This window comes from Lithobates pipiens, unplaced genomic scaffold (genome assembly GCF_037356315.1).
Source record: "Lithobates pipiens isolate NorthernLeopardFrog02 unplaced genomic scaffold, aLitPip1_a1.2 Scaffold_13, whole genome shotgun sequence".
Lineage (NCBI taxonomy): Eukaryota > Metazoa > Chordata > Amphibia > Anura > Ranidae > Lithobates > Lithobates pipiens.
Window position 1 is genome coordinate 41,811,655 of NW_027507718.1, and position 22,623 is coordinate 41,834,277.

A 22,623-nucleotide genomic window follows, 5' to 3' on the forward strand; every position below is an offset into this window, starting at 1 on the left:
TGAGGACCTGCAGTGCGAGGATCTCCTGTTTCTGCTTTATTCAGACTGTAGATCTGTGCTTATTTTTCCTTCCCATGCTGGTTCATTTCCTCACTATTCATCAAAGCGACAGCTCTGACACAAGGAAAGGAAAGCCTTTCTCCTCTACCTAGTGGCCCCTGCCACGCAGAGATGATGTAGGAGAAGGCAAGATTAGCCAGTAATGTCCAAAAGATCAGCTGTAGGAAGCCTACAGGCAATACCAGTGTCTCGTCCTTTTACCTTGCACTTTTTGGGCACAGCTTTCACACTACAGGGCCTCTTTAAGCCTTCTTGAACAGTGCTTTTGATGTGTATGTATGTATGTATGTATGTATGTATGTATGTATGTATGATCTAGAAATAGATTTTACGAAGTGTTGGTACATTCTTAGAGTTAATCCAAAAACATGGAAAATGGGAATCCCACCTAATGAAGAGGTATTACTCACCCTGTACGTGAGGGGGGTGTAATATCAACAAAAGAAAAACCAGACTATACACAGCCCAACTGAGCTATCTACATTCCTAGAGTTGTCATCTACTTGAAGTGTGCCCTTACAGTGATCTTTGCATGAAATCAATTTCTATTATGGAAAGGAAGAGAGTGATGATCGCTGGGTTACACAAGACGGGGAAATATTCGAAACGAGTGAAACCTGTTTTGTTTTAAGTAAATTGTGTACTGGTTACGAATGGGTTATGCAGGTCTCCCTTTTGCTGTAGCTATATTTCTTAGGGCTATTTTGACTCTGAAGTTTTGGAAAGCCCCTATGTTTCGTATTGTTTTCATTTCATTCATCAGCTTTAGCATACTTCAAATTTTTTAGCATATAAACCACTGTGCAACTTGCATAGCAGCTTTGTCTTTCGTTTCTATAACACCACCATTCTGATTCACATTTTAAAGCTGAATTTCTTAGTGCACTGTTAGGCCCCTTTCGCACAGGGTGGATCTATTTTGACAGACTCCGCTTGCTCCGTTGATCCCTGCTGAGCAGGCGGATGACAGGTACATCTCAGCACAGTGAGCAGATCCCTGCTCTTCTCCTATGGAGCGTTTGGTTGAAAATGGACCGCCAGTCTGTTCTTCATATGATCCGACCAGCTGGGGGGGATGGTGAACGTACTACCATACGTTTGTTTCTCAGTGGATCTTGTTGGATCGAATGCCAGGTGGGTATCAGCAGACACATATCTGCTGACATGTGCCTCCCAAAAGAAGTCAATGGGTGGCCTGATTGGATCTGCCTGAAAAAAACGGACAGGCGGATCCAATCGGTCAGAATTTAGGCCAAAATGTATTCTGCTACATGTCTTTGGTTAAAAAAAAAAAAAAAAAAAAATTCCAATAAGTGTATATTGGTTTGTGAAAGTTATAGCGTCTACAAACGTGTGTGTGTGTCTGTGTATTTATTGGAATTTGTATTTTTTTTATAATTTTTTTTTTTAATACTAGTAATGGCGGTGATCAGCGACTTATAGTGGGACTGTGCTAGTGCAATCTCACACTAACTACTACTTTTGTGGGAACTGATTAACCACTAACACCTCCACTGACACACTAATAAAGTGATAAGTGCTAATAATATACAGTGTACTTATTGCACTGGCTGGAAATGTGTATTGCGTTTTTGTATATATAAAAAAAATTTTTTATTGAGAATTTTCATCAATGGAAAAGTACAAAAACAGTGATGGACATATCATATACAAACAGGTGTTCAACTGTAGGATTCAAGGAGATTAGTCTGAGGTTCGAAAAAATTAGCGTCAGTCCATATGAGAGCAAAAGGATGTCTACACCTCATGGGTTTTGGTAAAATGACATTATGTTAAACCAGAGTTATACTGATTTGTTGTTCTAGGTCAAGTGTAAATCACCTAGCAGAATGACCTTATAACAAACTATTATGAAAGAAAAAGAACAACCTAAACGAATTTACATGAGGAAGGGTAACATTCCCCACTATAGAAAATATAAACTGCATCCTATCAAGTATCCAGTCCCAGCAGGATCAGGCCTGTGGGCTAGAGTGACATAAAAAGAGAAGAAAGAAGGAATGGAAAGTCAGTGAGGAAAACGAGGAACTAGAAGAACGAATAGTGTAAGCATTTTATGCTTGGGCGGGGGGGAGAGGAAGTAAAGCGAAAAGTTAAGAAGGAAGGAGGGTGAGTGGGGAAAAAGGGCGTCTCCAGGGTGGGAGGAACAGAGGATTATTAAAGGGAAAGGAGTGCTGGGTCGAATCGTGAGGGGCGGATATGAGCCACCCAATGTGTATTGCCTTTTTACGAACTATCTTTGTTTCTTCTCCCTGCTTTTGCAGGGAAAAGAAACAGATTGTTCCCTCTGTACAGAGCCTTGTGTTTGTCAACACAGGACTCTGGGCTGTGATTAGACATGGCTGATCAGCAGGTCCTGGCCATGAATCATTGGCCGAGACATGCTGACTAAGTCCCACTGTGTTCATTCACAGCAGAGGGGGAGGGCCTGCGCGTGTGCGCCCTGAATCTGGACAAAAACCACAACCTTCAGGTACATTTACGGTGCCCATATGAGCCACCCAGCCCCAGTATATGTACTGTAGTGGGTTGGCAAGTGGATTTAAAGATATCCAGGGGAAATAACTAAGCTCCAGGAAAACAGGCGCAAGTGCTGTGCACCACATTATGGTTGGGGTAACACATATGTGGCAGCGGTTTCAGTGCAGCAGTCTGGTGTGGTTCTGTTCACTGGTTCAGGTGCATATATTTTTTTTTTTTTTTTTTTTTTTTTTTTTTAAACCTGGAATTGGAACCCAAAATCGCCAGGACCCTTTTTAAAATGGCATTGTGTCTGCCCCCCCACATGTGTGAACCTGCCCCATTGAAAGCTGTTCTGATTAACATGTCATGCGAGTTGGATGCGGTTAAAAATGCTTCCAATTCACATATATATGAACCGAGCTTAACAAAGCAAACAGATCTGTAGGTCACCTGCAGTGGGGGGGTTGGCAAAGGTATCCAGAGAATGCATGTTCTGGTGCACGGTTCTGTGCCATGTCTGTCAAAGGCCTGGCATAGAACAGAAGCCGATCAGTCATAATTAACAAAGAGACTCCATGCCCTCTTCTCCTTCATGCTTTGACAGTCTTAAGCTCCTAACGTCATCAAGACCACAGCCCTGCACTTGACATGAGCAACATTCCATTGCCAGAGAATGGGGGAGCACCATGTGCCTTGGGAGCTGAGGATTGGGTAAGTGAAACTGCTTTTCTATCCCCTAGAGCTAAACGAGCAGGTAAATCTTAGTGTGGGCACAGCCCCACCACAGAGGAGGGTTTAAAGGTTTTCAGGAGCTGGGCTTTACAGAACATTTTATTTGTTAATAATTTGTCTACCATGTTAATTTTTATAAACTGTTTGATGTTTTTCAGTTTACTATTGACTGTCAAGTAGCTGTAGAACCCATTCCCCCTCCTTTTGCTGCCACCCATCATGGTTCCTAAGTTCTTCTAGGAAGCTTGGTACATATGTAAACCGCTTTAACTTCTTGAGCAGATGCCACTCCTCTGTGTTGTGTGATCTTAGAAGGGTCGAGCTTTCTGACTTCCGGGTTCATGGCTGTCGATTAAACCCCTGATGTCTCCATGAAAGGGGCCTGTCGCTTGCCCTTGCTTTCAAGTAATGGGCGAAAAAAAATTAAAAGCACTGTGTTTGTTACTGCAATGAGCAGCTTTTTTCATGCTGATAAATATATAGATCTGTTCATTCTGGCTCAACACTTATGGGAAGTACGGTGACAGAGGTTTGCTGGTTTTCTAATTCTCAGTCATGGTTTGGCTTTATTCCTGAGCAGGACCCTAGTGAATAGGAGTGATTTTTGAGGTTTCTTTGAAAGTCTTTGAGTCTGCAATTCGTTCAGTTATTGCAGTGATAACTGCTAATGCAGAAATTTCTGTCTGCTTTTTTCTTTTTTTTTCTTTTTGCTACTAAATTCTTAAGTGTTTTTCTACAACTTTTTTTATTTATTTATTTTTTTACTGCGGATATTACTGCAAGTTATCACTTTTTTAAAAACTGAGTTCCACCTGGTTCTGTGTAAGTCAGTAGCTACAAAAATTGTATCTGCTGACTTTTAATAAACACACCTGTCCCATGGCCCAGCAATGTGGGCGCCTGAAGCCTCGCTCCTCTCCCCCCGCCTGTCCGTGGCGCCGGCATTACTACTGTGAGAACTTGTGGCTTCACAGCTGGGTGCGCATGCGCGAGTCGCACTGTGTGTCGTGAATGGCTGTGCAACCACCTGTGATGTGTCCCAGAAGATTTCGGGAGGGAGGGGCCGCCTAGGGGGAGAGGAGGCATTGCCTAGGTGGCCCAGAGCGGAAGTGGGAGCTGGGTGCCTGTAAAAACCTGGTTTTGTGCAAAAACACGGTGTGGATTATTTAGGGAAGGTTAAGCTAAGTACAGCCTGTTTTCACGTTCCAGTTCATTTCTGTTTTTTATGTGCTTAGCATTACAGGGAGGTGAAGCCTCCATCAATAACCTGCATAGTGTAGAACTGTATAGTGTGCATGGAGTGAACTATGCCATTGAAAACCATATAACCTACTTTCCATGTGTTTTTGATGCAGAAAAAATGCACTGGACTGCATATGGTGTGAACTGGTCCTAAGATTATGTAGGGTTTTTTTTTTTGTTTTGTTTTTTAATGATTAATCATGGAGCTCTAGTGTGACATCATCAAGAGACTGTTGGCTGTTGTGGTTTCAGCCGGCGCACCTCCCGCTGATGCCCCGTTAGACCCGTCCCCTCCACCTTTACTGAATAATAGCCTTTGCCTCCTGGGATATTTGATGTGCCACTCCCAAGAGATAAAAGGAGGACAGTGCATGTCATTTGTCTAGGCTATAATGAACTCATGCTGCCTGTCCTCCACCACAGGAGTTGGCAACAGCATCATTTGGAGCAGAGAGGAGCTGAGGAGATCTCTCCTATGGTCCAGGGGAAGGAGAAAGAGGAGGGAGCCATGGCACCCCGGGGCAGATGCCACGCCCCCTAGTTTTTGCCCATGGTAGGGCCAGCCCTGTGGATGAGGTATGAATTGGCACAGATCAGTGTTGTGGGCACTCAATTGATGGCCCACTCCCGCTGCTGCACTGGTTCCCTCCTCTCCTCACACACTGTACTGATCGAATGTGAGGAGAGAGCTGAACTGGACATGCGCTGGTTTGTTGACAAGAGATTGGACGAAGCAATCGCATGATAAAGGGCTGTTGTCATTGGCCCTTTACCCCGATCTGTCGGATCAGGAGAATCCAGTGATCCCAAGTGCTTCCGGGTGTGCACCCTAGGGGACATACTGGGAGGACGTCATTATACTCCCTCCCAGAATTAGCCGACCACGCTGTAGCATTCGTTTGGCTATGGTCTGGTCGGCAAGTGGTTAATTTTCTAAAATATATTGCATATTTTATTTATACAACATAATAAAGAACGTTTTCCAAACTACACATTACACTTTTTAGCCCATTTTGCTAAATTCTCTGCACAATAGAAGCCACATTTCGGTATTCACAGAACAATGTTCCATAGTCTGTCAACAGTGGACTGCACTGAGTGTCTTGTGCTTGAGCTTCATCCTCCAGGCAAACAAGGAAGGATAATTCAGTCCAGAAATGCTCCAGCTCAAGGAACTTCCTTTGTATACTATTTTCATTCAGGAGCATTTCTGGCTTCCATCCGGCTTGAGGAAGGATAAATTTAAGATCTGAAACATTGCCATATAAGCAAGTTGCTGGATGCTTATACTGCTGCCAAGACCTTCTCTGTTTTAATGAGATTTAATACGAGTTTGGATGTATATCAAGTCTCCTTGTGTCAAAGCGTTTTTTGGGATTTGTAATCCAATATGTTCACAGCATAATATTTCAATGTGCACTGAACATGGTACAGTACACCATTTTATGACCACAATCCTATCGATCACCCCATTTCTACACCCCAGACATCAATGATCTCTACCTCACTCATGTGACTTTGTAGCCATAATCACCTTTTGCAGGATCACTACACTGCATGTAGGTTCAATTATTCTTTTATTTTTTTTTATCCATTAATCTTTCTTTTCCAGTGGCCAGTCATTCTAAACTTCTTTTTATTAATACCATTCCGTAATTGATTATTCAATATATTGAATGTTCTTTTTTGCCATTGGTGACCAACTGGAATACCGGTTCTTGAATTTTTTTTTTTTTTTTTGTGCTTTGCACTGTGTATAGGCAGATTTAGAAATCCTGAGGTTGTGGGGATACTGTCACCAACCGCTGATGAAGCCAATTTGAGGAAGGGGAAAAAAAAGTCCAATCCTTTACACAGAAATATACACACTTCAGTTTGGCAGTTGTGCACACTACCCATCGGGTTGCCCTACTAGACGGTGGAAGGATGGGGCATGCAGAGGTTTTAAGTCAAAGGCAAGGGTATTCTTGCTTTAGCTTGCTACTAGTTGCATTGCTATTCCTGTTAGGTTTGCGCTGAAATTTCAGGGTTCAGAAAGAGGGGACAAAAAAGTTGCTTGCTGTTCCCCACATTCAATGCTAACTATGTCAACTATCAAACTTGTTTTGGCTCTTGCCAAACCCTTGTTATGCTCCTCCCGCACCCCCCCCCCCCCCCCCTCAATTCTTCTTTTGATATTCGTGGTGATCTGTAACGTTTTTTCAATATAAAATAGTTAGATTGTGACCCTAACCCCCCCCCCAAAAAAAAAAAACTTACTTTAATACCCCTTTCATACTTGGGCCAGCGGTTGTTTTAGCAGCACTTTACCTCTGTTTAAGTGTCGCTTTTTGCCTGCTATCAGGGCGCTTTTAATCCCAAAGAAGGAGTTAAAAACTTCTGTGTTGCGGCGCTTCCGAAGTGCTGTCCATTCATTCCAATGGGCAGGGCTTTTGGGAGCACTAAATACAGCACTTCCAACCTGCCCCAAAGATGTTGCTTGCAGGACTTTTTGTAACGTCCCGCAAGCACACCATTCAAGTTTATGTGCCTCCATCGTCCCGCTACTCCCCCCCCCCCCCCATCTGCTTGGGAGACTGTGGGTCATCTCCTACTCCCCCCTGCTATTTAGCCTGGCATTATGGTTAGTGGTTAGTGACAAGCTTGGGGTGGGAAAACTGATTTGGATAGTTTTGGCCTATATATAGCAGTGGTCAGTTATCAGTATCTCCTCAAAAAACAGAAATTCAGTAGTATGTCAAAAGCGTTGTAAAGTCAGTTATTCCATTTCCTCATTTGTAATGACAAGCTATACTACACAGTGTGTGGTGTGGTTTTTTTTTTTTTTGGTTTTTTATTACTTCTGCAGCTAAACACTTTTTTTTTTTCACATGGCCAATGTGCAGTTACATGACCACACAGCTGACATCAGAGGGCAAACTCAGCCCCTCCCACTGTCCTTGGACCTTATGTAGGTTTGTGCTTGAAAAACTGTATGCATTTAACCGAAGATTGGATACAAGAGAAGTATGACTGAGCTTTTTTTCTTTTCTTTTTTTTGCCATACTTTTTTTCTGGATCACAGGTGTGCAATTATTTCTGCACTCCTGTGAATTAGATTAAGCCAACACCGGGCCAAAGCCTACTGACATCACAGAGCTTCTCCAGTCTCTGGATGTAGACCGACAGTAATGTTGGGATCCACTCAGATGCCTGACTGGCACCTGGGTTAGCCTCTCGGCGCACCACTAAGAGCCTGAGCCAGCTGCTTCTGCTCCTTCCCCAGCCTGGTGCTCCAGTAGACTCTGGATGGGGCAGAGCTGAGAGCCAGTGACTGACATTTACTACTCTGCTCAGTGAAGACCAAGAACTGATCGATCCACGCTCATGTGATCACTCGTGCTTGGGCTTGTAGCTGGCGGGGGACAGATGCAACATCAGACCGATGTTGCCATCACATAGGCCAGTAGAAATGTGTTCTTTTTTTTTTAACATCCTGCACTTCTCCTTTTGGGGACATTGATGTGAATTTAGTACGGTTCTCCATAAATGGGTAGAGTAGTAGGTTGGTGTTATTATATTCATTACCAAAATGAATGATGTAATCTCTTACTTATTGCACTTATTCATAATCGTACCGTGTATGCTTTTTGTTAGTGATATATTTTGCATTTGGGCGTTTTTGACAATGGAAAGTTAGTTACTAGGAAGAGGAGATGGTTGCTTAGGCTTGAAAAATGCTGGCTTTCAACATTTTTCAGGTACTTCCATTGATGTCAGTGTGGCCAAAAAGGGCTCCATCCTGCTTCAAAAATAGTTTGTGTATTATGGGCTTTTAGTGGGGGGTGTGTGTGTGTGTGTATATTATAAAAAAAAAAATTTTCATGAAATTATTGCTTACTGTGTTTTCTGCCACCTCGTGTTTGTCCTCAGTAAGCTCCTGAACCTCCTATCTTCCACTTCCATTTGTTTAAACTGAGTGGTGCAGGTTAGTTTGTCATGTGGAATACACATACCATTGTTTCTACTCCATCTTACGATGCAAGAAAGGGTGGCTCTGTTCTTACATACAGTGGGGGCCAAGGGAACAAACACAGCCACCCTCTATCAGAAAGTAGTATCACGGTAGCAAAGAAATGATTTTTGAGGAGCCTGAGAGTAATAGAAGAAATAAACATTTTTGAATAGATTTTATTTTCCACCCTAACACAAAAATCCCAGCATTTACAAACTTCGACAATCTATCTAGTCCTGTATAAAAGAAATCGGTATACTTGCCTTTTTCTGCAGCCGATCCAACCCGATCCCATGCCGAGCTGTCAGCCGCGGCTCGCTGTGGAGAGGGGTGCAGAGGCCGCATCCGATAAATGGAAGCCTCATAGTAAGTCTATGGGTGACGTCTCTCCCCATTCATTTCACAGCCGTTGTCAGCTGTGTCCTCTGCAGAGCTTCTGCCGCTGGAGATCAGATCAGATCGGCTTGACAAAGGGTGTGTGTATACTGATTTCTTATTTTTTACAGGGTTAGATCGTCAATGTCTGTAGATGCAGGGATTTTAGTGTTAGGGTGGATTTACACTTAGTGTCAATTTAGGACTTGTTCAATCCACTCTGGTTTTAACTGGTATGCCTTAAAGCGATATTAAATCGAATGTATTGCATTGCAGCTTACCAATCCGTAAATATGATGGCTGCATTGGTTTTCTTTTTTTTTTTTTTTAAGGCTTTTTTTTTCCCTTCTATTTTCACCTGGTTATCTGACCAGTAACACACCTCCTGTATTATTGAGACACAACTCTGGATGAAGGAACACAGAGACACCTTTGGACAGCATCATTGTTGTTTTGGGGGAGGGGAGTGTTAGGGGTGCTAGCAGATTTAATTGCGCTAACAGATTGAAGCCAAACTGCAGCTAAAGCCAGCCATAGATGGTTTAAATCTTTGTCGGTTCAGCAGGGATTGGCCGAGATTCAAACCATCTGCGAGCAGGCTTGTTGACCTCAATTGCCTCAGGAACAACCAGCATGTTGGGTTTCTTGCATTCGATTATTGCCAGCGTATATACCTGCAAGCAATAATCATTGTGTTCTCCCTGCAGGGGCGGCTCCCCCCTGTAGTTTAATACGGCTTTTAATTTTTTTTATTTATTTTTTTTAAAACATTTAGTGCTTTCTCAGCAAAGTGCATGTAGACATTTTGGAATTCCTTTTGAAGGTACTGTAGCTCTTATGAGATTTGGTTTTAAAAGTTAAGCCGACAGCCACAAAAGCTGTTGGACCTTGTAGTTTTCCTATTCACAGAACATTGTAGATTGTGACAGCTTCCATTGCTGATCAGACTGTAGGCAGACCTACAGCTCCTGGTCACTCGCCTTCTTTTTCCCATGGCTTCTTACTGATTCAGATTTCTACCCAATATGCAGTTGCCTGAATTGCTCCACTCCTCTCTACACATCCTCTCTACACATGTCTGATGTATGCTTATGTAGCTTATTAAAGCTGGATTCACATATTTGCATCTTCCACTGAAATTAATAGTGCATTAAATCGTATAATGCACTTCGGTGTGCATTATTTATTTTTTTTTTAACGTGCGTTGCAGTGCAATGTATTGGTTGTCAACGCGAATCATATCACATATAGCTTATTTGATGTGCATCATGGTTCATGTTAACATGCGGCACTGCATGCGTTAAATGTGTTGTGATGCATTTCCATTTGTTTTTAATGGAAATACAGCAAGCGAAAATGCACGGATGTGAATCCAGCCTTGCTCTTGTTAATAGTGGTTACTAAATGTTCCATCTGTTTATTTTGCCCTTCTTTTTTTTTTTGGTGTATTTTAGCCCAGCGTACTAGTAGCCAGTTACAAGGAGTCGGCAAAAACAGCAGCCCAATTTGGAGCTTACAAGCTGTCAGAATGGAGGCCAGACAGCAACGTTATTGTGATTGCGGTAAGTCTAATCAATCTTTCTCTAGGCACTTGTATATTCTGCATGTCCAATGTGCATCAAAGGAATAGTTTTTTTATTTATTTTTTTCATACTGGTAATTTAGGTTTCATATTGGGGATTGTCAGCTGAAATCTGTGAAGATAGAAAAAACAAAAAAAAACTTGTTTATGCAGCCATGTATTCGCTAAAATATAAAGTAATTTTTAAAAATGTTTTAAAGTACATTTAGTGTAAGTATCGATTTGAATGTCCTGATATCAGCCTCCTGTGGCATCATGTACAGTAGCACTCGGATTGGTGGTGGGAGCACTAGAGTCTCACTTGTGTCAGTCCCTGCTGCAGTGCATGTGTTAGGGCCGGTTCACACTATTGCGATGGCAGTCATTACATGTAATGCGCAGTGCACTGCTGTTCACAATACATGCAATGTCGGCCATACAGATAGTATGGCTGATATCGCACCGCATTCGGTGCAAACACGCACAGGACCTTTTTTTCTGTTCGGACCAGCATTGGATCACATGTGTGTTCACACATATGCGATCCGATTCATGTCCAAACTGTCAGTTCGCACTGATATGCGAGCTGAAATGGGGGTGTCGTTGACATATGACACTCCCCAGCAGTTTGCATATGGAAGGGTAACTGCCCTGCGTGCCAAGTGCAATGCAGGAACTCGCAGTTGAGTCGCAGGGTTCTCGCATCGCAATGGTGTGAACCGGCCCTTAAAGTGGTTGTAAACCTAAAATGTGAACAAAGCTTATCACAATATAGTGTGTACAGGGGAGGGATCTCCTGTGTGTACAGTGAATGACTGCCTCAGCCCTGTTCCTGTATGCTGTGTGAAGGTGGTGTGTCCCTTCCCTCCAATCAGCTCTTCTCACTACGCTCTGCAGAATCTGTCGGCTCCCCGCCACCTGTTTTCCTACATCTCAGACATGCTTTATAAATCCTGGCCTTTTAACGGATGTAGATATAAGACTAGAGATAAAGTACAACTTGTGTAGAAGGATTTGTTTTATTGCTGTGCACCACCCCCTGAGGATAGTCGCTTCACTGGGTGTATGGAAGGGTTTACAACCAGTTTAAAGTGAATGTGAACATGAGAAAGCAGAATGGACAAAATTATATATTTAAATATAACTAATTTTATCTGTCTGAGACTGAAAGATTATTACTCGACGCTGGGTGCCAATCAGACACTTCTGTAGTACACACAGGCTGACAGAAGGGATGGCATCAATAGTCTAGCTTGTTTCTGTTATTTCATTACCAGTGTCCTAGACTGAAGAAGGCCATATTCAAATCTCAGCCGATTCAGAAGGTAACAGCAGAGATTTTAACCATGTAGCCAAGTTGATCGATCAACTTGAATACAACCAGCCTGTTGAATTTTACATGCGATTATTGCTAACGCCTGTTATAGCTGCTGGCAATAATCCCTGTTCTCCCAGCGGGGGTGGCTTCTCTCGCTCCCCTGCTGGGAGTACACAATGGCTGCATGAATTGCAGGAAAGAAAATCGCACCGTCTATAGCCGGCCCAAGCTGTGCTGCTGCAGTGGAGATCGAGGTATTGCTCGGTTTAGCTCTGCTGTCTGTAAACTCTGACAATATTCTCTTACTTGCTCGCTTTTGGTCTGTTAAATATGCTATTCCTTTCTTTTTCTTTTTTTTTTTTTTTTTTTTTTATATCTGTGAGATAACTGCAAAGAAATACCTGTTGATCCTGCCCGAGAAATCTCTTGAGCCGATGACCTTCCTGTGAATGTACTGCATTCTTTTTATCAGTTAGTATTTTTCAAGCTGTGCACTACAGATGGACCCCCCCCCCCCATGTTTTGGAGAAGGGGCTGTTCTGCATTCCTGTCATAGGGTGTTAATGAAGACCCTTGATGGACACAGTAAGGTCAGTGAGCATTGTCACTGAAGGACAAGTGGTGTGTTACTGGCAGGATCAACAGGTGACAAAATAAGCTTGAAAGAAGAAAACAACTGCATCACAGAGCATGCATGGGTGACCCCATTGACTATTGCTGATGTGAATGTCTCCTAAACAACATACGTTTATAAGATATTCATTGTATCTACAGGTAAGCCTGATTTATAAGCTTACCTGTAGGTACAAGTAAAGATGGGGCCTTTACTACCACTTTAACCATGCATTTTACATGTGTGCCATTGCATTTTCTTTGAGGGGCATGTTTCTGCATACCTCCATGTGTGAAAATGTGTAACATTCTAGTATTTGATAATAATGGAAAAAAATTAGCTACTGAAGTGCTTTTTAACCACTTACGGACCTCCGCATGCCAATATATGTCCTAACTTTGAAGAGGAATATTGTTGTTTATGGCAGCAGCTAGCTACCATAACCCTGGTATCCTCTTCTTCGGCCGGTGGTCCGCTTTCCATTAAGAATGGTCTCTGTGGCGGATTTGCTGTGAAATCGCTTTTATCGGTGGCAGGAGAGGGGCCACCCCCTCTCACCACGCTCTGGTGCCCTCTACCGCTTAGCTGAGCCGTCGGCAGTGGCGGAGTTGATCAGATATTGCTCCTTGCTGGGTATGGAGACGAGTGAGGGGAAGATGGGCCCCCACCCATCTCCATACCATTGCAGGGCGGAATCTACATCAAAACGTCACTTCCGCCCATAGCTATTAAAGGGCCTTTTTTATTTTTTTATTTTTTTTCTGCCAATTTTTTTTTTTTTTATTGCATTTTAGTGTAAATATGAGATCTGAGGTCTTTTTAACCCCAGATCTCACATTTTAAGAGGTCCTATCATGCTTTTTTTTTTTTCTATTACAAGGGATGTTTACATTCCTTGTAATAGGAATACAAGTGATGCTTTTTTTTTTTTTTTTTTTTTTTTTTTTTTTTTAGAACAGTGTAAAAATAAAAGATGAGAAAAAAAAAAAAATTTTTAACGCATCCCGTCCCACTAAGCTTACGCGCAGAAGCAAACGCATACGTGAGTAGCGCCCACATAGGAAAACGGTGTTCAAGCCACACATGTGAGGTATCGCCACCATCGGTAGAGCGAGAGCAATAATTCTAGCCCTAAAACTCTGTAACTCAAAACATGCAACCTGTAGAATTTTTTTAATCGTCGCATATGGAGATTTTTAAGGGTAAAAGTGTGTTGCCATTGCAGGAGTGGGTGCAATTTTGAAGCGTGGCATGTTGGGTATCAATTTACTCAGCGTGACATTATCTTTCACAATATAAAAAAATTGGGTTAACTTTACTGTTGTCTTATTTTATTTTATTTTTATAATTTTATTTATTTATTTATTTTTTCAAAAAAGTGCACTTGTAAGACCGTTGCTCAAATACGATGGGACAGAATGTATTGCAACTACCGCCTTTTTATTCTCTAGGGTGTTAGAACCCCCAAACATTATACATTTTTTTTCAAAGTAATTTTCTAGCAAAAAAAAAGTTTTTAACTTTAACAAATCTTAAAAAGAGGCTCGGCCCTTAAGTGGTTAAGCTGTGTGCAGACCTGAGAATGTGCCCTAAAGGCACATACAGCAAAAAATTGGTTGTAGTTGACATTTTGAAATATGCAGCGGACAAAAAGAAAAAGGATGGTAGGTGGAAATAGGTTGTGTGAAGTGTTAGATAAGCTACTTGCTGGTCTACAATCCTGTGCACCATATGGTTTGCGTGGCATTTCTGTTCTTGTATGGTGTATGTTTTGTACCATTTTATAAATGGGAACTGTCCTACTATATTTGTATATACCAGACACTAACAGAAAACTGTAGATGTGTTTGAGCTATAGGGATGAACATATATTAAAGGAACTTGCCACTGGTACTTTACGTCATCATTTAAATTTGATGACAAGTTGAATAACCAGTTTTTGAAACTGCTTATTTTTTCACTTTTAAATTAGATAATCTAACTTTAGAGAGAAGTGAATCTGTTCTTACAGTCTAGATAGTCAACAATGACCAGTTTTATTGTCTGAAATTCTTCTTCTTTTGCTATGCACATTGTAAGATATTATACCAAACTTTAAGGCACACTCCTAATAGATACTATAATCTAGATAATGCAAACATCTTATTGGTATGGCATCTGAGTCTCCAAAATGGGGGGCCTAATTAGAAACTCTACAGGTTGGAATGAAGTGATCAATTACGTAGATTTGCTTCGGAATACCAAACTACGTTCCTGTGCTACTAAGTATAACTGAAGGCACTTTTTGGGGGGATGGAGAGGGTGGTTGGATAGAGTAGTGAGGGGTTATAACCTTTTAATATATAAAAAGAGCGCACTGACCTTGTGCATTACCAAAAATTTAATCTTAATGAAGATAAAACGGCAATGGTTATACTCGCATAAAAACGTGGTAAACATGCATATCAAAGCAATGGCGAGCAGTGACCCTTGGGTCTGTGGCTGGAACCAAAGATGCTGGAGTACCAGACTGTATTGCAGGGTGGCTTACGTTTTTGGAGGGAGGACCCTCTTCCTCAGAGCCAAACTGATGAATTTTTATAGGTTTCAGTTCCAAGGACAGCCATTGTTCTGAGGAGGGCAGCAAGGCCATTGACAATTCCATACAAAAGGGTTGACTGCACCACACACCCCTAGACCCAGCACCCGAGTGCAGGAGAATTGCTTTGTGTTTTGGGTTATAAATTTGTCAGGTTTTTATTACTGTCTGCGTACCTGTCACTAGGAATGATATGAAGGTAAATCCAGAATTTTGAATTGCCACAAGTATCCAATTAGGACACTTGTTCCCATGACAAGAGGTCATTTTCCTCATATAGGAAAGATGACATCTCGCTTTCCTATTACGTCTCCAAGATGGGAAGTAAAGGCAACTCTCCCTCCCGTACTAGAATCTAAAATCAAAACAAATTTCATTGTGCCTGCTGCAGCTTGACTATTACGTGATTAGTTTATATATATATATATATATATATATATATATATATATATATATATATATATATATATATATATAATATTCTTATAAGTAATAACTGTTTTAGTGCATCAATCATCCCGACACCTTAGTAATCAGGTCACCACTAAGGTGCCACTAAAGCCAGATGCAGCTTGTTACTTGCCACTATAAAGCCTACCACCAGATTCAATTTACCAGTCACTTGCCACTATAAAGCCTGTCACTAGATGCAGCTTACTGGCCAATATAAAACCTGCCACCAGATGCAGCTTGTCAGGGTTTTCTCTGTGCCGTGAGTGTGTGTGTATATATGTATGTATGTGTGTATATATATATATATATATATATATATATATATATATATATATATATATATATATATATATATATATATAATATATGCGCTACAATGTAAAGTAGTGAGTGTACAGCTTGTATAACATTTGCTGTCCCCTCAAAATAACTCAACACACACCCATTAATGCGTAAACTGCTGCAAACAAAAGTGAATTCACCCCTAAGTGAAAATTGGGCCCAATTGGCCATTTTGCCCCCCAATGTCATGTGACTCATTGGTGTTAACAAGGTCTCAGGTGTGAATGGGAGCAGGTGTGTTAAATTTGGTGTTATCGCTTGCACTCTCTCATACTGGTCACTAGAAATTCAACATGGCACCTCATGGCAAATAACTCTCTGAGGATCTGAAAAAAATAATTGTTGCTCTACATAAAGATGGCCTAGGCCAGTGATGGCGAACCTTGGCACCCCAGATGTTTTGGAACTACATTTCCCATGATGCTCCAGTACACTGCAGAGTGCCAGAGCATCATGGGAAATGTAGTTCCAAAACATCTGGGGTGCCAAGGTTCGCCATCACTGGCCTAGGCTATAAGAAGATTGCCAAGACCCAGAAACTGAGCTGCAGCATGGTGGCCAAGACCATACAGTGGTTTAACAGGACAGGTTCCACGCAGAACAGGCCCTCGCCATAGTAGACCAAAGAAGTTGCCTGCATGTGCTCAGCGGCATATCCTATCCAGAGGTTGTTTTTAGGAAATAGACGCATGAGTGCTGTCAGAATTGCTGCAGTGGTTGAAGGGGTAGGGGGTCAGCTTGCCAGTCCTCAGACCACATGCCGCACACTGCATCAAATTGGTCTCTATTGCTATCGTCCCAGAAGGAAGTCTCTTCTAAAGATGATGCACAAGAAAGCCCATAAACAGTTTGCTGAAAACAAGCAGACTAAGGACATGTATTACTGGAACCATGTCTTATAGTCTGATGAGAGCAAGATAAACTTATTTGGTTTGGATGGTGTCAAGCGTGTGTCAGCTGAAGAGGAGTACAAAGACAAGTGTGTCTTGCCTACAGTCAAGCATGGTGGTGGGAGTGTCATGATCTGGGGCTGCATGAGTGCTGCTGGTACTGGGGAACTACAGTTCATTGAGGGAACCAGGAATGCCAACATGTACTATTACATACTGTGGGGCATCCTCAAATGGAAGGTGGAGGAGCGCAAGGGCTCTAACATCCACCAGCTTAGTGATGTCCTCATGGAGGAGTAGAAGACTCCAGTGGCAACCTATGACGCTCTGGTGAACGATGTGCCCAAGAGGGTTAAGGCAGTCCTGGAAAATGATGGCCACACAAAATATTGACGCTGATTGGCCCAATTTTGGAGATTTTCACTTGGGGGTGTACTCAATTTTGTCGCCAGTGGTTTTGACATTAATGGCTGTGTGATCTTATTATTTTGAGGGGACCGCAAATATACACTGTTACACAAGCTGTAAACTCACTACTTTACTTTTAGCAAAGTGTCATTTCATCAATGATGGCACATGAAAGATTGGTGGGATCACCAGGTATTTCACACAAAGGAAGCAATACAAAGCGAACAGGATACTTTTTCATACAAGTACATGGTACAACAGACACATTTCAGGCATTTGAAATGCTGCAGTAACGTACACTTTAATCCTCCTAGACGGCTGCCTGAGAGATGCTTTAACGTGGCTCGGGGTCCCCATCTGTTTGGATGTGGATTACGTATGTTACTGACCACTGTACCCTCAGTATTTCCATAAAGTGGTTCAAACAAATCCAGCTAGGGTTCAAAATGACAATTATAAGTACCCAATTTGTATGTCTCTAAAATAATCACAGATAATCAGAGAACCTCAATCCCCAACCTGCATACAATTGCAGCCAGAACATGACATCGCTAGTAAGCATAAACCCCCTGCAATAGCTGCTTTGTCTTTAAGGTCGCAGTGCTGCCAAATGTTTTAGTCCTAAATGATTTATCTATAGTAGATGGATAAAGTTTCTTTTGATTAATTTCTTCATGATATGTCTTGTAAACTTGTCTTCTTCAAGTTCTGTTAGGTTAGAAAAACCTTGTTGAATAAGATAAAACGGTCATAAATATATATAGAAATATAAATCTTTTGTCCAATATTCTTCCCGAGAGGATTCCTTCTTTAACTTTGGATTTGCTGATATTCTCTTTGCTCTTCATATGAGCTTGTTATCCTCCATATTTGATTCTAGATGCCATTTCTGTAAAATAGATGCAGTATCGTTACTTAGGCCTATTTACATTCTTGTATTTTTTTTTTCAACAAATGTTAAAACACTATGGGACGATAACTTTGTGAATTTGTTAGTATTATTTTACATATATACATATCTTGTATTTTCCTTCAAAGAGAACTTCTGTATGACAATGTACAGACACCGTGCTGGTCCTGAGGAGCTGTGGGCAGGAGTTTTTAGGCAAGGCCGGACACTGTGGACTAGGCCGAAGCCACAGCCTCACCTAAAAACTCATGCCTGCAGCTCCTCAGGACCAGCGCGGTGTCCATCAAAAAAAAAAAACTTGATCGACTTGTGAATAGTGTTGGTTTTTTTTTTTTTTTTTATTGGAGAAAATCTCCCAGCGCTAGCCAGGACAACACCTCCTTTTGGTCATGATACAAATCCTTGTTTTCACAAATAAAGGTTTTGTATCACCCCCCAGAGATGACAATGGACCATGCGTTTGTTCTCCTCTCTAAAAGATTAAAAATATGCGGAACTGTATTCTTTGTTGAAGCTCTTATTCTAGTGTTAGACTGTTCTTCAATAACAAGTACTGGTTCAATGTCTTTCTTCTTGTGCTGGAAACCTGAGGTAAAGACTTCTCGGATACAGCTGTATAAACATATGCTGGTGTACATTCCTGAAGATGTCTTCCTTTTACATCTATCTGAATGTGTTTGGATAATAAAGCTCTGAACCCTAAAGGATACGTTTTCTGACATTCTCTAAAACTATCTTTCTCAAAAATACCTTTTTAGTGAGCAGGCAGGTGTTTGGAGAATGATTTTGTTTGATTACACTATGCTCTCTGTAGCTTTAAATGATAAAGCTCTGGAGAAATAAGCAATTATTTTCTCCTTGCCTTCTTGTAATTGAGACCATGTTACTGAGATGGCATTCTCAGATACATGAGTTTTCAAAACAAAAGATGCTTCAGAAAAAAAAACTCCATTGTACTTAAAACGGAGTTCCATCCAAAAATGGAACTTCTTTAAAGGGAAGGTCATCCCCTGACATGTAATTTTTTATTTTTTGGGTTAGGGGGGAGTGGAAACACTCTTTTTAGAGGGTCCCACTTCCTCCCAGAGCACAGCGGCGCCGGAAGTAAGTTCCTCTCCCCCCTCTGCAATCATCTGGGACACGTCACCGGTCCTAGATGATTACCCGGCCAGTCACAGCCGCCCCGTGGCTCGTGCATGTGCAGTGCATGGCTGGCTTTGATGCCACAGCCGGACGCCCACAGTTACAATGCTGGCGCTGCAGAGAGGAGGGGGAGACATGTGGGGCTTCGTTCCCCTGCATCGCTGGACCCTGGGATGGTACGTGTCTGATTTATTATTAAGTCAACAGCTGCAGTATTTGTAGCTGCTGACTTTTATTTTTATTTTTTTAGGCGAAACTCTGCTTTTTAATGCTGGAGCATGCTGCAAATCTTCTTTTTTTTTTTTTTTTTTTTTTTATGCCTCAAAATATTATATAGTGAAATAACTTTTTCTGCGAGACAGTGTACAAATTCTTCGCAATGATTTATTTTATGCAATGCCTTATGTCTTATGAGTTGTGGGGATTGCAGTGATATCTCTGTTTCTTGCAGCAATTGTCTTTCCTTGAATAATTTGAACGTGCAGGTATTTCACTTGACGTTTCATCAGCTGAACTTTCACCGTGTTTAATTTTAGACCTTCAGATTGTAACATCATAAACAACTCAGACAAAAGAGCCATATGTTCATCGATATTCTGAGTACTCAGCAAAAACGTATCCACATGCTGACAAATAGTCTTTTTGTCATCTGTTGAAGTTACAGCAATCTGTCATTTTGTAACTCTGGCAAAATATATAAATATATTTATTTATATTCTAGTTCTTCAAAATTCTCTATGTAATTACAAAAAATCTTGGGACACATTTTCATGTATTCCTGTGTTCTGTACATTGTTAGTCTCTGTCTGATTTTAGTGTACACACATTTTTGGCAGGTAAAATATTAATAATCATCTTATTAAATCTTACTAATTTTAACACATGAATCTTTTCCCGTAATTTGTGTGCATTAAATCTGTGTATTGGCCTGTAAACATTCATTGTACATATCTACCCATAGGTGACTGTCATTTGGATAAAAAGACACATCTTTAAACTCTAGCTTGCTTTCTCTAGCTATTTCATCAATAAATGCCATAACTTTTACCTTGTTTAGAAGAATTTCTCATCTTCAACCGTCTGTTACTGGACTGTTGACATCTGACGCAACACAAACGCCTCTTGGTTGATAGGTTTGGGACCGTCTCTTTCGCAAGACTTGAATGTTTGCAAAACTGCACTAATCTCTCCCCCCTCAGCAAGGATCGAGAATTCCGTAAAAATGGAGAAATGACTGCAGTGTCTGACTCGCCAAATGAAGAATAAAAATAATATCTAATATTCTTGTATCTCAAGGGCTTTTCTGGATGAATAGCATTGATAGTCAGACTGACCTAAAACAAAGTGTGAGTTTATTGTCACACAGTTGGCATCATAAATACAATGTAAAAAGTATAATAGTTAGGTGTAGGCAAAACTAGTTATAAAGATGAAGTAAGCTTCTAAAAGCATGAGTGCTTCATGGCTGCTGTCTTCTGTCTCCCATGCTGTTTTTTGTGTAACCAAAAAGAGAAGCAGGAAATTATGCTCTTAGACTTCTGGGAGAATTCAGTTGTTCTAACTTGTCAAAGTGTCTTTGTGTGAATATTTCAGTGTCATCTCTCCTAGTGAGTGTGTCTGTCTGACCTTCAATATCAAAGCGTTGGCTTTATATGTTACATGTGATCGTAATAACCTCACAAAAACTTAGAACCTTGTACGGCGTTCGTTTCTGCTAACTTCAGTAATATGCTATACAAAAGGAGATACTAACTCATAGAATCATATATGGCGTTTGATTGACAAGCTCACATGTAACACTTGTAGTAATGTACTGATCATGTAATGTCATATAACCAAACATCTACTAATATGAACACGTATTACCAACTTTAACTACATTAAGTAACTATATACTAATACTTATTAACATGACTGAGACTACACTAAACGAACTAAACAGTATATAAACAAATATACATTATTCCTCCTACATAAATGCGAGTCTATTCTGGATTACCCTTGGCAGTTTATACCAGATACCTTTTATGTCATTCTCAAACTAACTACATCTAGCAATACTCGGCTTTAGATGAGGAATCGTATCAAATGAATTGATCAAGGTCATTCACACATACTATATTTAATATGACTAATCGTAAAACCAAATATGTTTTGCAAGCTTGCCATGAATAGAATAGAACACCTAATAAGTGCCGAATTATGAATTTGGAATAATATTCTAACGATTCCCATTATCGCAAAAGTGAGCTCCCAACCACCTCCACCACAAGTGAGGTCCACTGTCTCCTCCCTCTCAGTAGCGCTGACCTCAGAGCTACAGCGACAGGGGAGAGAGCGCGCATGCATGGGGGATTAATTGGCTGGGAGTTTCTTAGCAACTCCCTAGCAACAATGCAGGATGGGATGGTGTGACCTTTTAGCCAGGTTTGGGAGGTACATGAATGGCCTATACTTCTAGAAATTGCATTATTTCCCTTTGGCTAAAGCTGCAGTTTGTTTTTATCTGCAGTAGCTTCTTACCTGCATAGGCAGCTTTTTGGTACAGGTGAACTATGCCTTTAAAGTATGCTTGTGGAACGCACCCCTGGCATGCAGTAAGAGCTCCTGTGTAATAAGACATGCATATTAAAGTGATAGTAAACAGAGGAAGTGGTAATTGCCATAATTCATTCACATAAATCCTACATCTCTTGCCACTGTATTTTTGTTTTTTTATGTATTTTTTCTCAAATCGCCTTTCAGGACAACCCCGGAGAGAGTGTAGCTCCACCTTGTAATTAGGAAACACATGCCCACTTTAAAAACACCTCCTCTTCCTCCATGGCTTCAGTTATTGTGTTTCCTCCTTGGAGGAAGCATGTGCCTGAACCAGGGAGAGCTACACTCTCTGCAGGGGAGTAAGGCTTACCTTTTGTGGCAGGTTGTTTCTTTTTTGACCCCCAGCAGCATCTCCACGGGGAGAGGACTCCTGGAGCTCCTGGTCTCGCCATCTCACGGGAGTAAGGACCCTCGGAGTGCCGGCGTCGGGTGCCCGGTGTCCGCTGGTTAGCGCAGGGAGGGCTCTGTTGCTGGCGGAGGCCGCTGCAGGTCAGCGGCATGGCTCCGTTTTCGGCGCCGGGTCCCGGGCGGCGACGGCGTCGTTCACGGTGACGCGCGGGCGATTTGAGGGGGCGTGGCGCCGTGGTTCAAGCGCCTGGAACGCAGGGATCATGGGGCGGGTCAGGTGACCGCGTGCTTCCGCTTCCGGCCGGCCCTGATGACGCGGCGGCCGGGAAAATTTAAAACGACAGAGCTGTTTGTGATAGCTGCCTCACTCAAACGATGGAAGAGTGTAAGCCAGCTATGGCGGAGACAGGCGCCCCTAGCACCGGTCCAGCCCAGGTACGTAAGGTGCACTGGCACCCTCTGCTTTACTGTTGGGCTATGTCTTTGTCTGTTCCCCCCTCTTGGGGGCCTGTCGCTGCAGGTCAGAGGTGGACTTCGCTCTGACCTTTTGCAGCCTAGTTCTGGGGTCTCA

General features: G+C 41.8%; 1 protein-coding gene and 1 long non-coding RNA gene across 2 annotated transcripts in view; one reads left to right on the plus strand and one right to left on the minus strand.

Moving 5' to 3' along the window:
* Positions 1 to 22,623, plus strand: part of RIC1 (RIC1 partner of RAB6A GEF complex) — a 217,357-nt gene that overhangs the window by 27,749 nt on the left and 166,985 nt on the right. Inside the window, exon 2 of the mRNA XM_077475048.1 lies at positions 10,342 to 10,449. Within this exon, the coding sequence (XP_077331174.1) occupies positions 10,342 to 10,449 (108 nt within the window). The remainder of the gene's footprint in view (positions 1 to 10,341; positions 10,450 to 22,623) is intronic.
* LOC143974055 (uncharacterized) lies at positions 17,166 to 20,709 on the minus strand. The gene is made up of 2 exons (XR_013272156.1): positions 20,152 to 20,709; positions 17,166 to 17,939 (listed from the first exon to the last, which is right to left on the minus strand). It is a non-coding gene; the product is annotated as an uncharacterized LOC143974055 (long non-coding RNA).